Genomic DNA, 14745 nt, shown 5'->3' with positions numbered 1-14745 from the left:
TGTGCTTCCCAGATAAGATTCCATCAGCTTGTGATAGACGATGAAACAAATAAACAATTTTCTAAATCTTTTTTTTTTAAAGATTTTATTTATTTGAGAGAGAAAGAGAGAGAGAGAGGACGAGAGCAGGGTGAGGAGCAGACTCCCCACTGAGCAGGGAGCCTGACGTGTGGCTCGATCCTGGGACTCTGGGATCATGACCTGAGCCGAAGGCAGCTGCTTAACTGACTGAGCCACCCAGGCACCCAACAATTATCTAAATCTTTATTACCCAGAAAGAACAAAAAAGGATGACTAACAAACTTTATTTTTGTGGTGCTTTAAAATAATACAATGCATTGGTATCCTATATATTAGAAAAATTATTGCTTTACTCTTTGATCCTAAGGCTTTTTCATACATTTCAGATTGAAGAGGTTCCGGGAGAGTTCACCCAGGATGATTTAGCGGAAGATGATGTCATGTTACTAGATGCTTGGGAACAGGTAAAACTGTATTTGGTGTGCTTGTACTTGGGAGCTGGCAAAACCTGCTTTGAAAAATGGCAAGTCTAATAATAAATGGACCTATGGATTTAGGCTGTATTTTAAAAAGACTCAACACAGTTTGGCAAAAAATAAAACTGATACATGTAGCAAATTGATTTCTTAAAATGGAAAAAATTCCATGGCTACCGTCTGTGGCTGTATAGTTTTAGGTGAAAAACTTCTATTTTTCATTTATTTTTAAAATTGATTCACTCCTAATTTCTTCATGCATTCATCCATTCATTTAACTAGTAAATGCATTAGTGGATACAATGTCATGGGGGAACAGGGCCATGGGGACGTCAAAGATTCAGAATTTTTCTTGAAATCTGATGAGAAGTCATCATAGGGGGCCTTTCCCCTGAGGAAGAAACAGACATAGGATAGTTTTGAATCTACACAGAAAATATGTTGCTGTTATGTATATCTTTATTTGGGAGAAAATGAATGGGGATTTGGCATGCCATATCTGATAGTTGGGTTTTTTGTTGTTGTTGTTGTTGTTGTTTTTTACCCTTTGTGTAAACTGATAATAGTGGAAGGGAAAAATAAATATATTAGGAACTAAAATGTATAGAACAATTATGAAACCCGTATCTGAATTAGGCCCACTCTTAGAGTCAACCCTAGTAATTGTTACTTCTAGGTCTGTTCTTAATTGCTAAAGTCATTTGGTTATATTACCCCTTAGCTTCTTGGTATAGAATTGCCATATTTGAATTTGGAATCTAGTCACAGATTCTCCCCAGGTGAATGGATCACATATTTATAGATATGAAATTTAAAATGTCATGTCAATAAAACACCTTTGTATATTAAGAATTACAAAGTAAGAATGGCATTTCCTTATTCAAAACAATTATGTCCATTTGTAGTCAGTTCTGCAGTCATGGATACTTGAGAATATTTCCCTTACTACGTTTTATTTTTTAAATCATTTTTTTCATTTACATGACCAAGCTGTCGTTGTTTGTTCTATGCCCTGCAAGCAAATATTTCAGTACTTTCAGTATGAATTAGAATACAATCAAAACTAATTTGGCCAAAATTTCTCTGCCAACAAGTTATTTTAAAGTGATTTAAATATAAGGTAATTCGGGGCACCTGGGTGGCTCAGTTGTTAGGTAAGCGTCTGCCTTCGGTTCAGGTCATGATCCCAGGGTCCTGGGATCGAGCCCCCCATTGGGCTTGCTGCTCAGCGGGGAGCCTGCTTCTGGCCCTCCCCCAGCTCGTGTGTGCCCTTGCTCTGGCTCTCGCATGTGTGTGCTTCCCCCCACCCCCCTCTGTCTCAAATAAATAAATAAATAAAATCTTGTAAAGTAAATAAATATAAGGTAATTCAAGAGAATGTTTCAGCATTGAAGTTCACAGCCTATACATTTGACAAGAAGGATACATACAGAATATGTAATTACATCAGTTTAAAAAAAAACTCAATATTTAAATACTAAACATTGTAGCACTTTTACCAAAGCGTTAGAAGATACAGTTTTAGGTGTACACTACAGGCTTACGGCAGAGGCTTTGCAAGGGAGGCTGAGGTCCCCCCAGGATAATAATATGGGGATAATGACTGCCTTACATACCCTAAATGGGTGGCTGCAGAAAATAACCAATATGTTGTTTTGAGAAAGTGTATAAACTAGAAAATACTATATAAACCTGAAATATCAGAATGTGGATTCTGGAGTCAAACTGGCTGGGTATCAATCTAGAGTATCTCTTAATAAGTGCAAACATTGGGAAAGTGATGGGCCTTCTCTGCACCTCCTTCTCCACATCCCTAACTTGGGGGCTCGCTGTGAAGGTGAAATGAGCGATGTGTGAGAAGCACCTGGTACAGGGCTTGCACTGAGCCTTTACTCCCCAAACCGTACATATTATTGTTTCACTTTTCAGATTTTTATTTGGGTCGGCAAAGATGCCAATGAAGTTGAGAGAACAGAATCTCTGAAGTCTGGTAAGCGAGATCCCATGGACAATGAATGGCATTTATCCTGAGTGCTTATTACAAAGCTCCTGACTGCTCTTTTCACCACATTCTTCAAAACCACATATTAAAACTGAGCAGAATCTAATAAGCTTTTGCTTTCAGAACTTAAGTGTAATGGAATTTTTTTGAACTGAAGAATTTCAGAATAAGAATAAGAAAAATGTTTTATTACCTAATTTAGAACATGATTACATCAGTTTATTCTGAAAACTTTAAATTCACTTAAACAATATTGTATTATAGAAATAGTAAAACCTCTATAACTATGATAACCTAGATTTTTTAAAGTTTTTTGAGTAATGCTGTTCTTTCTGCACAATTTTTTTTATTTTTGAAAAGTACAGGAATAATTATGCCATAAGGATAATTCTATAAAGTTTGAAATTTTTTTAGGCAACCATTAGACTCTCATGTGCAATCCGTGGCAGATGAGAGAAATCAATAAGGAATTGTTCATATGGAACGGTATTTGGCTACTTCAGGGCAATGAAAATTTGATTCATTATTTTTATTGGGAGACGTTTCATTTCTTAGTTATTTTAGTTTAATCAAAACTAACTGACCCTACGACCCAGGAATTGCACTACTAGGTATTTATCCAAAGGATACAAACATAGTGATTTGAAGGGGCACATGCACCCCAATGTTTATAGCAGCAATGTCCACAATAGCCAAACTATGGAAAGAGCCCAGATGAATGGATAAAGAAGATGTGTGTGTGTGTGTATACACACACACATATACAATGGAATATTACTCAGCCATCAAAAAGAATGAAATCTTGCCATTTGCAATGACATGGATGGAACTAGAGGGTATTATGCTCAGTGAAATAAGTCAGTCAGAGAAAAACAAATACCATATAATTTCACTCATATGTGGAATTTAAGAAACAAAACAGATGAACATAGGGGAAGGGAAGGAAAAATAAAACAAGAGGACAACAGAGAGGGAGACAAACCATAAGAGACTCTTAACTATAGGCAACAAACTGAGGGTTGCTGGAGGGTTGGTGGGTGGGGGATGGGGTAACTGGGTGACGGGCATTAAGAGGGAACTTGAAGTAATGGCACCGGGTGTTGTATGCAACTGAGGAATCACCGAATTCTACCTCCGAAACTAATAATACAATATATGTTAATTAAATTGAATTTAAATAAAAATTTTTTAAAAAAACAACTAACTGAATGTGTTTGTCTTTCAATTCTTTATAGCCAAAATGTATCTTGAGACAGATCCTTCTGGAAGAGACAAGAGGACGCCAATTGTCATCGTAAAGCAGGGCCATGAGCCGGCCACATTCACAGGCTGGTTCCTGGGCTGGGATTCCAGAAGGTGGTAAACTGGTTTTTGTAGGAAAAAAACAAACAAATATTTTGGAGCCACTGTCCCATTGCTGTTTTGAGGGGAAGAAAGGTTTTTTGGTTTGTTTGGTTTTAGAAAATTAACCGGCCCTATGACTATTTTTTAATGCCTACTATTGGTTTGAAATTCTTTTTAAACTAGAATTTCCTTATGTTAGTATTTTAAAATAACCTAAAGGAAATTTTTGTTATGGACCAATGTTAACTCTGCTGGAAACTGACTTATATCTTTTTATATGACCTTTTAAAAGTGAGAAGCTGCACATAATCTAGGGGAGTTCATCAGGGAATTTTATAATTCAGGAAACTTTAGCCAAACTTGTTCTTTAATATGCCAGAGAAGTAAGCCATAATGCCTTTGAGGTTATTCTCCTTTCCATGTGCTGTGTTCAAAAGAATTGTATATTTGCAGTGAGGTTTATGTTAAGATGGTTTAAAAGTTTGTTGTTATTTTCCTTCTTCAGCCAATGTGACTCTGATACCATTCACTCCTAAGTATCTTTTTCTGAGTAATTTTACCATTTTTGCCTTTTAAAAAGCCTTTGAAATCACAGCTTTTTCATGACAAAATAATTACAGTCTTATCCGGTTGTATGTATGTATGTATGTATTTGACATGTTTAATACCACAAAGGTTATGTATGAAAAAATTCACTAATGCTGTCTTTCATCATTAAAATGCATCTCTTTTGGAAAGGTTTTTTGTTGTGACATTTTATTTAAATATGACATGTGAGTTAATTACACAGTTTTAAGGTTAAATACTTTTATGCATAAATAAATATGAATTTAATATTTCTTAATTCATCCTCATTAAGTAGTCAAACTTAAACAACTTTTCCAAGGTTACATAATTATGAAAGATTTTGAAGATCAGTACCTATGACATCTGGGCCCTGTTAAAGGATAAACTGAGGCGTATCACACATTTCAAGAGTTTATTTGAGCAAAAATCAATTTGGATTTGGCAGTGCCAAACTACCAGCAGGAGCGCAGGGAAAGACTTTTCTAAAGAAAAAGTAAAGCAAAGTAAGGAAATTCTTTTTTTCTTTTTGTAAGATTTTACTTATTTATTTGTCGAGAGAGAAAGAGCGAGCGAGCACAAGCAGGGGGAGCAGCAGAGAGAGAGAAGCAGGCCCCCCACTGAGCAGGGAGCCCGATGCGGGGACTGGATCCCAGGACCCCAGGATCATGACCTGAGCCGATGGCAGACGTTTAACCGACTGAGCCACCCAGGCGCCCCAAGTAGGGAATTCTTGATTGGCTAGGCTGAAAGCCCACTTGACTGTGCTTGGTTGTCCTCAGGTTTTGACTTTGTAACCTGGAGGCATTTATAGCTTAGATTTTGGTTTGCTTACATAGGTCTCCACAGCATTAGAACCACATGAGTCTAATGGCCTCCTCGTTTAACTGATTTAACAGGCCCCAGAAAACAGGAGTCGGGGCAGAAGGTGGGATGCCAGTAAAGCAGAAACCAACTTTGGCAGCAGGCTAAGAGGTGGCCCATAGAGGAGCAGGAACCACTTTTCCGTGGAAAGGGGACTCAGAGCCAAGGAATGATCTGAGGAATTCTCACACTGCCTTGGGGGGGAAATGAATGGTGGATGTGTTTCAGACTGGGTCCTGGCATGGGTCCTGGCGTGGAGAATCGAGCCCAGGACCATTATGGTGGAAAAGTGAATGGTCTTGTGGGGACCTGCAGCTTGTGTAAGTGGTGAGGAAGCAGTGAGAAGCTGCACTTCCAGAGACTGTTCATTCAGTCAGGAAATATTTTTATTAGGCATCTACTGGATGTGGGGCACTATTCTAAGCCCTTTGGAGCCAACATGAATGAAACAGACAAAATCCAAACTGTCGTGGAGTTTATATTCCAGGGAAGAAGCTAACAAAAACAAAGCCAGTAAGTAGATACAGTCATCCCCACTTACCCTCAGTCTTGCTTTCCATGGTTTCAGTTAACCACGGTCAGCTGTGGCCTGGAAGCAGCCGATCCTCCTTCTGACGTATATTCAGAAGGCCAATAGTCGCCTAACGCTACGACACAACGGCTATGCCATTCACTTAATTGCGTCACACAGGCATTTTATTATCTCACATCACCACCAGAAGTAGGGTGAGTACTGTGCAATAAGACATTTTGAGAGAGAGAAAGCCCACATTCACATAACTTTTATTACAGTATATTATAATTGTTCTATTTTTTTTAAAGATTTTATTTCTTTATTTACAGAGAGACACACAGTGAGAGAGGGAACACAAGCAGGGGGAGTGGGAGAGGGAGAAACGGGCCTCCTGCCGAGCAGGGAGCCCGATGTGGGGCTCGATCCCAGGACCCCGGGATCATGGCCCGAGCTGAAGGCAGACGCCTAACGACTGAGATTTCGTAAGAGCTAATTTATAAATTAAACCTCAACAAGAGCTATGTATGTATAGGAAAAAAAATAGCATATATAGGGTTCTGTGCTAACCTTAGTTTCAGGCATCTACTGGGGATCTTGGAATGTATCCCCTGTGGATAAGTGGGGACTACTGTATATTATAAAATGTACTAAAATATAAGTTCTATGGAGGAAAGATATGTAGGGAATGAGGACAGGAAATATTAGGTGAAAGCCTTAAAACTCAAAATATATGTAAGCCCTCATAGACATTAGTTGTCTGGATTTAAAATGCAGTTTCATGCAACCTAACTTTTTAAGTTTCATAACTTTCTATTTTTCCTGGAGCTATTGCTTATTAATTTTTAATATGAACTTTAGATTTCTTTCTTCTCTTCGATCTTCCTCAAAGATTTTTAGGATGAAAAACCAAAACAAATACAGTTGTTTCTCAGTGACTAGTGCTTTTGCAGACCTTTCCTTGCTTCAAATAATATAGTACACTCTTTTGTATGAAATGCGTGACTAGAAAGCAAACAAAATTTAGCACGGGAAAACCAAGTGCTAACCAGAAATAAGTATTCTAGTTAGAAGTAGCACATCTCAGGAATTTTATTTTTTTAAGATTTTATTTATCTATTTGAGAGAAAGAGAGAACACGAGCAGCGGCCAGTGGGGGGGCAGAGGGAGAGGGAGCCCCTGACGCGGGGCTCAATCCCAGGACCCTGATATCATGACTTGAGCTGAAGGCAGACGCTTAACCAACTGAGCCACCCAGGCAACCCAATATCAGGAATTTTAAATAAGAAATCAGATTGTGACATTAACTTTGAGCAAAAGACCAGGAAACAAGGAACCTATGTAAAATAATTTATCAATTTGTTTGTTTTATTTTGCAAGACCACTACAGAATTGGCTTCAAAGTAACTTCTACATTGGACAGGTTATTCAGAGGGATGGAATTCTAGTCAAAATAAAGAAAAGAATAATAGTATTCATTTTATGTATACAGGATGCATATGTTGTAGTTCAAAAATGTGTCATCGAAACTTTTTTCTTGCTGTCTTATTTTTTCTCCGCTATGATTTCTTCCCTTTTAGTTTTAAAGACTACATTAGATATTTGTAAAGTATGCTATGTATTTTACAAATTATCTAAAATAATTTTCTCTCAAATACCATCTTACCATACTACCTAAAATATTAATGATGAGCTACTTCGGTGGTGGGAGAAGAAACAGAAAAGGTTGGATCCACATTTTCATGTATGTGCCGAGATAAAGTTCATATGGTTCAAAAAGTTAAACTGAAAAGGAAACTATGAAAAAACAGAAGACACAGAATTACATCTCAATAGGGAAATCATCTCTCAATAGCTAGTAGAGTGAGAAGAAAATCAGTCAGGACCTAGAGGTCTCAAACAACTTTCTCAACCAGCTTAACCGGATTGATATGTACTGAACACTCCACCAGTAATAGCAGCGTGCATGTTTGCTTTGTAAGGGCATTTAGAATGTTCACCAAGAGAGAAAATAATACTCTGAGCCATAAAACAAATTTCAACAAATTTAAGGTATTGAAAAATCATACAATGGTATCTAACCACAGTGGAATTAAACTAAATATGAATGACAGGGAGATATCTGGCTAATCTCCAAATCTTTGGATGAAAGGAGAAATCCCAAGGGAAATGAGAAAATATTTTTATTTCAGTGAAAATTGGAATACAACCTATCAAAAGTAAGGCTAACTCAGTATTCAAAAGGAAATTTATAACATTAAATGTTAACATAAGATAAATGGAAAGGCCTTAAGTCAATGATGGAAGCTTCCGCCTTAAGAAACTGAAAGAAGAGCAAACTAAACCCAAAGAAAGCAGGGAGACCCAGGAACGACTAATACGGACTCCTCCAGAAAAAGGGAAGAAATAGGAATTACTAATATTGGGAAAAAAGAGTCCATAAAACCTATGGTCACTAAAAAAATAAGAAACATAATTTTATGCTTATAAATTTGACATTGATGAACAGGCAAATTCCTTGGGAGACAGACTAGTAAGGCTGACTCAGAGGAGTACAGCCACCTTGGGAGCAAAACATGTGCATCCTAAAGAAAATGAATTCGTAGTTACACCTCCTAGGAGAGAAAAGCCTAGGCTCAATTGGACTTCACTGGTGACTTCTATCAAACCTTTAAGAAAGCAATAAAACCAGTTCTATACAAACTCTTCCACATACTAGAAGATGTTGGTAAAAAGAAAAAGGAGAGAACATTTCCTGGTTTATTGATGAGGCCAGTATTACCCTGATGTCAAAAAGAAGCAGATTATAAGAAAGAAAAACTACATACCAGCATTTCTCAAAACATAGATACCAAAACCTTGAAAACACATCAAATTGAATCCAACAATATGTAAAAATTGAAGAAGTTTATCATGGAACCCATCCTAACATTTAAGAATGTGTCAAGAATTCTCCATATTAACAGACTAAAAAGGAAAAACCATGTGAACATCTGAATAGATGTAGCAAAGCATTTAATAAAATCCAATAAACATTCATAATAAAAACTCTCAACAAAGGAATAGAATGGAAGTTCCTCGATTTTGAAAGGGATATCTGCCAAAAAAAAAAAAAAGTGTATCCTATTTGAGAAAGGAAAACAAATGTTTCCCAGTAAGATCTGGAGCAAAATACAGTTGTTTGTTCTCATCTTTCCTATTCCATATTTTACTGGAGGTTATAAGCAGTCTAATAAGGCAGGGCTTTTAAACCTTGGCACTATTGGGCGCCTGGGTGGCTCAGCCGTCAAGCGTCTGCCTTCGGCTCAGGTCATGATCCCAGCATCCTGGGATCAAGCCCCACATCGGGCTCCCTGCTCCGCAGGAAGCCTGCTTCTCCCTCTCCCACTCCCCCTGCTTGTGTTCTCTCTCTCGCTGTGTCTCTCTCTTTGTCAAATAAATTTTAAAAATCTTTAAAAAACAAAAAGCAAACAAACAAAAAAACCTGGGCACTATTGACATTTTAATAATTCTTTGTTTTAAGTAGGTGGTGCTGTGCTGTGCATTGCAGGATGATTAGTAGCATCTCTGGCCTCTGCTCCCTGGATACCTGTGGCACTCTTCTCCTCTACCAATGGTGTACCAACTGAAAATGCCTCCAGACTTTTCCAAATGTCCTTGGGGAGACAGAGAAGCACAATGACCCCTCTGTGGAGAACCACTTTAATAAGAGAAAGAGCTGAAGGCTCAAAGATTGAAAAAGAAGAAGTATTCTTGGTGAAAGTGATCTGGGTGTTAATAGTTTTTAAATGCTCCCAGGTGATTATAATATGCAGCAAGGACAGAGCCTTCTGCAAATCAAATACAGCTCTCTCCAGCTCTAGAGCCCTCTTCATTAACCAGGGAGCATACTTATATTATTTTCATATGCAGGAACAGCAAAAACGATAATTATTTATCTTTCAAACACAGTATTTGATAACTGCCAAACATCCCTTTGACTTAAAACTTCTTTCCGTGTCCTACTCTAGCCTCGAAACAAATTTGAGGCAGTGAATACTCCGTTACAAGAAATCTACACGCCAACAGCATAAGATTTATTCTCCGTTTACTCTAGAAATAGATTTTTATTTTAAAGCAATAAGAATGGAAGTTATCTATTTGTAACTCTCTTCAAATTCATTGAAATGGTGTTCTGCCTGATTAAACCAAAAATTAAGACATTTTTTTTAAAACCTTCAGAACTGTGTACGTCTAAACAGCACAGTAGAGGGCACTCTTTCTCCATGTTAATAAAGACAGACCTCATAGTTGGTCAAAACACTGAGAAATACAGTCATTTATTTTATTTTAGATTGAAAAAGAATAGTGCTTCTAGGCAGGTCAAATGTGGCTGTGTTCTCACTCTAAAAATATGTTATACTATCTTCTAAATTTGAGGTTCAACAGAGTGAAATCATGTATTGATTTTTATAATATATTTGCTCATGCCAAGATAGCCTGGCATGTATATCTTAGCATATCTCTATCTATCTATCTATCTGATATATATATATGATATCATATGATATATGATATATATGATATCTGATATGATATATATATGATATATGATATATATATAGATATCATATATATCTATATATCTATATTGATATATGTCTATATCTGTAATATCTATTATATCTATATTATATAGATATAGATCGATTTATCGATCGATCCTGGTATATATCCTTGAACTGGTGATACAGTAGAGAGCAGATAGTTAAGGATGCCCTGTCCTCAATGAAGCTACAATTGAGTGGATAGAGACAGAAAAGAAGCAAATACTCAAATATGTATTCTGCTGTATAGCAATAAGTGTTATTAAAAAAATAAGGCCAGAGAGGATAGCATTTGTGGGATGAGGGATTCCATTTCAGATGGAGTGAACAGGAAAGGCCTTTCTAAGGTGACATTTGATCAGAGACCTAAAGGAAGTGAGGGGATGAGTCTGTGATCATTAACTTTGTGTCATCTTGACCAGGTCATGAGATGCCCAGATATCTGGTTAAACATTGTTTCTGGGTGTGTCTGTGGTGTTTCTTCTTTTTTTTTTTTTTTTTTTAAGATTTTGTCTATTTGTTTGAGAGAGACAGAGACCGAGTGAGTAAGCACAAGCAGGGCAAATGGCAGAGGAAGAGGGAGAAACAGACTCCTTGCTGAGCAGGGAGTCCGACACGGGGCTCCCCCTGAGATCATCACCTGAGCTGAAGGCAGACACTTAACTGACTAAGCCACCCAGGCATCCCTGTGGAGGTGTTTCTCAAAGGGATTAACATTTGAACTGGTAGACTGAGTAAAGCAGATGGCCTTCCCCAGTATGGGTGGGCATCTTCCAATCTGTGGAGGGCCCAAATAGAACAAAAATGTGGCAGCAGGTTGAATTGGCTCTCTCTGTCTAACTGCTTGAATTGAAATATCAGTTTTCTGCCCTAGGACTATGATTTACACCATGAGCTCTCTTGGTTCTCAGGGCTTGGTACTCAGATGGGAATTTACACCACCGTTTCTCCTGGGTCCCCAGCTCATAGACAGCATACCGTGGGACTTCTCAGCCTTCATAATCACGTGAGCAAATTTCTTAAAAATAATTCTCAATTATACACACACACACACACACACCTCCTACTGGATTTGTTTCTCTGGAGAATCATGACTAATGACTAATACCCTGGACATATCTCTGGGCAGATCCAGCAGAGTCTTTCATGCAGAGGGGAAAGAAGCTGCTTGGCTTGTTCAAGGCATTGTGAGGAGGCCAGTGTCGCTGGAGAGGATTGAGACAGATGGAGAAGTACGGGAGATGAGGCAGAAAGGCAGTAGAAGCATAGATCACCTAGAAATTATGATATTTCCATTTTCCCTCTGGGTGAGATACGGTGGAGTGACATGATTTGTCTCACATTTTAAGAGGATGGTTTTGGCTGCTGAGTCAAGAAGAGACTGCGAACGGCAAGCCTAGGAGAGGCCAGGAAAGAGCTTTGATTATAAACCAGGCCAGAGCTGATGGTGGTAATGGCAAGGAGGGACTGGATTCTGATATGTTTGGAATATGAAGCCAATAAGAGGATAATGGATTTGATAATGGGTGTGAGAAAATGAGAGAAATTGACTCTTAGAGGAATTGCCATTTACTGAGCTGGGAAATGCTGTGGGAGGAGAGGTTTGACTGGGAAACAGGAGTTGAGCATGTTCCTATTTTAAATGCCTATGCTACTGGACTGTCAATGGAAGTTGTCAGGTAGGCTATTCAAGTTCAATAGAGAATTCATGGCCAGGGACATATATTTGCTATGAGTCAGTGCATGGATACATTTAAAGATATGAGAGCAGATGTGATGACATAGGGTGTGAGTGTAGATAAAGAAGGCATCTGACAGGATAACTGAGTCCCAGGATGTTTCACTATGGAGAGATGCGAGAGGTGGGGAGGAGCAGCAAAGAGGATGGTGAGGCAAGAAATCCAAGGGCATCCATGATGGTTGAGGCTGTCGGCCTCCTTTAGTCATACAACAACCCATGCCTTTCTGATAATATTCCCACAATATAATCATATTCTTGTGAATGTTGTAGTGGATGCTTATGGGGCATTTATCGCCAAATTGTGCATTACCTAAAGCAGTGACTTTCAACCAGAGCTAATTTTGCTCCCCAGGAGTCACTTGGCAATGTCTGGTGACATTTTTGGTTGTCACACGAGGGAACATCACGTGCTACTGGCATCTCGTGGGTGGAACCCAGGGATGCTGCTCCACATCCTACAGCACGGGAGAGCCCTCGTGACAAGGATTATTTAGTCCAACGTGTCAGCATCGCCGAGGCCAAGAATCCCAAACCTAGAGGAACTACATTTCAAATGGAAAAAAAAGTAGGGAGTTACCACAGAGAAATTTTAAGGAAAGAAGCTAAAATGAGACGTTAGCAAATGATAGGACAGCTGCGTTCTTTTTTTAACATGATATTTCACATAAAGGACAAATAAGGTCTTCAAATTAACTAACTGAATTTGCCATATTCTCATCATCATGAAATAGAGATCCTACACCTGACTTAGTTATTTAGCAGATATTAAAATATATGGACACAAATGTGTGTGTAGAGCCTTTTATTCAGTTTTAAACACTACAATTTTGAGATGCTATATTTAAAATTGATGTTGAATCATGGTATATTCATTTCCTATTGCTGTGTTACAAATTATCCCAAATTCAGTGGCTTTAAAACAACACAAATATATTGTCTTCCAGTTCTGGAGCTCAGAATTATAAAATGGATCATCAATGTTGTGATCCTTTTGGGGGTCCTGGGGGGAGAATCCCTCTCCTTGCCTTTTCCAGCTCTCAGAGGCCTCCTGCATTCCTTGGCCTGTGGCCACTTCTTCCATATTTAAAGTTAACAGTGTAGCATCTTCAAAAATCTTTCTCTCTCTCCCTATCTGACCTCTGCTATGTGACCATCAGTAACGTCTCCTTCTCTGACTGACTTTCCTACCTTCACTCCTTCCTTCAGTTGTAAGGACCGCTCTAATTATGTTGGGTCCTCTTGAGTAATCTCCCCATTTTAAGATCCTTAATTTAATCACTTCTATACAGTCCTTTTGCCATGTAAGGTAATATATCCCCAGGTCCCAGGCAAGTTGTGGTCATCTTTGAGGGTCTGTTATTCTACCTGCCACACTGGGTAGAAAGGTGTGCAATGAAATCAGTATTCTAGTCGTTGGCATACTGGGGGAAAGCTGAGAAACTGATAGATTTTCCAACTCTCTTCCATCTATTCCTCCTTCAGCCTTAGACCTTCATTTCCGAAATAGAAAATAAATATAATTGTAGCTAGGGGGACATCTAGTCAGCATTTCAGCTCTTTCCTAATTCTTGCCAAGTTGCTGTTCTTGCTCCAACCTGAGAATCTTATAAGGAGGCAGAAAGAAATCCCTCATCCTGGGCTTACGTAAGGCAATTGCTGTCTGTACGATTATAGTAACACTACTTGAAAAGACAAAAGTAAATATGGGACAGTTATGGGGACAAGGGAGTAGGTACAATATTTCATGGGGCTTTAGCCAAAAACAAAATATTTTGAACAAGTAAGGATCCAGTTCAATAAGAGATTTTTGCGCTTTGGTTTTTGAGAGTGGCATTTTTCTATTCTCAGGCACAACATATCTGTGAATGCCCTGTGTTTGAAGATACAGTAGAGACATTGCTAGAATGATAATAGTCTCAGCAGGTCATCAGTGAGGTTAGCCAACAGGCTTCTAATGGTACATAATATTCAGCCTGGGTTTGAATGAGAAGAATCATTATTTGAAATTTTGACTTCTGAATATAAGAGTATTTCAAAAAAGGTCATATTTTTGTTAGGTCAAGTATTATTTTACATGAACCTTTATGAGGGCACTACAGATAACATCTGGTTTTACAATCCTTGAATCAGCTGCTCATTTAAGTCTGTATTTTATACTTTCCTTTGTAATGTTTTAGGCCCCAAGAGGTCATCAGTCACTCAAAGCGGAAAATTGGTACAATGCCTAACCGTTCCTACAGAATCCACACAACCCTCTGCTTCATGTTCCCATGATGATATTCCTTAGGAAAAGAGGCTGCTGCCAAACACCATATATTTCTCAAGGAATTTTATAAAAGACACATGGGAGCAAATCATTTCATGTTCTAGTACCAAAACTGCCGTAAGCTCAAAAGAATGTGTAGGCAAAAATAGCCACAGAATAATGAGTCCACAGCTTTTAATGAAACAACATTAATAGCAAAGTTATTATGTTCTATTTCGTGGTAAGGATTAGAGGTACTCTGTAGTTAGTTAAAATATTCTATGATCCTGAAATTTCTAGCTCTATGGGTTTTTATTTTTTAATGTATTTAGTACTTGTGGACTTTTAGGGTGATCATTACATGAGACCAAAAAGGAAAGGGTGTAATTTC

The 14745-nt window shown here is 38.2% G+C and overlaps 1 protein-coding gene across 1 annotated transcript in view; it reads left to right on the top strand.

Annotated features, from left to right (window-relative positions):
• The window catches only part of SCIN (scinderin), a 77322-nt gene extending 72725 nt beyond the window's left edge, over positions 1 to 4597 (top strand). The window contains exons 14-16 of the mRNA XM_032402028.1: positions 408 to 485; positions 2427 to 2487; positions 3735 to 4597. Of these exons, the coding sequence (XP_032257919.1) occupies positions 408 to 485; positions 2427 to 2487; positions 3735 to 3862 (267 nt within the window). The 3' untranslated portion in view covers positions 3863 to 4597. The remainder of the gene's footprint in view (positions 1 to 407; positions 486 to 2426; positions 2488 to 3734) is intronic.
• Positions 4598 to 14745: the final 10148 nt, after the last annotated feature.

The sequence above is a fragment of the Phoca vitulina genome, unplaced genomic scaffold (assembly GCF_004348235.1).
Source record: "Phoca vitulina isolate PV1807 unplaced genomic scaffold, GSC_HSeal_1.0 scaffold4, whole genome shotgun sequence".
Taxonomy (NCBI): Eukaryota; Metazoa; Chordata; class Mammalia; order Carnivora; family Phocidae; genus Phoca; species Phoca vitulina.
Note: the sequence above shows the minus strand (reverse complement) of the source record. Positions and strands in the feature narration are given on the sequence as shown.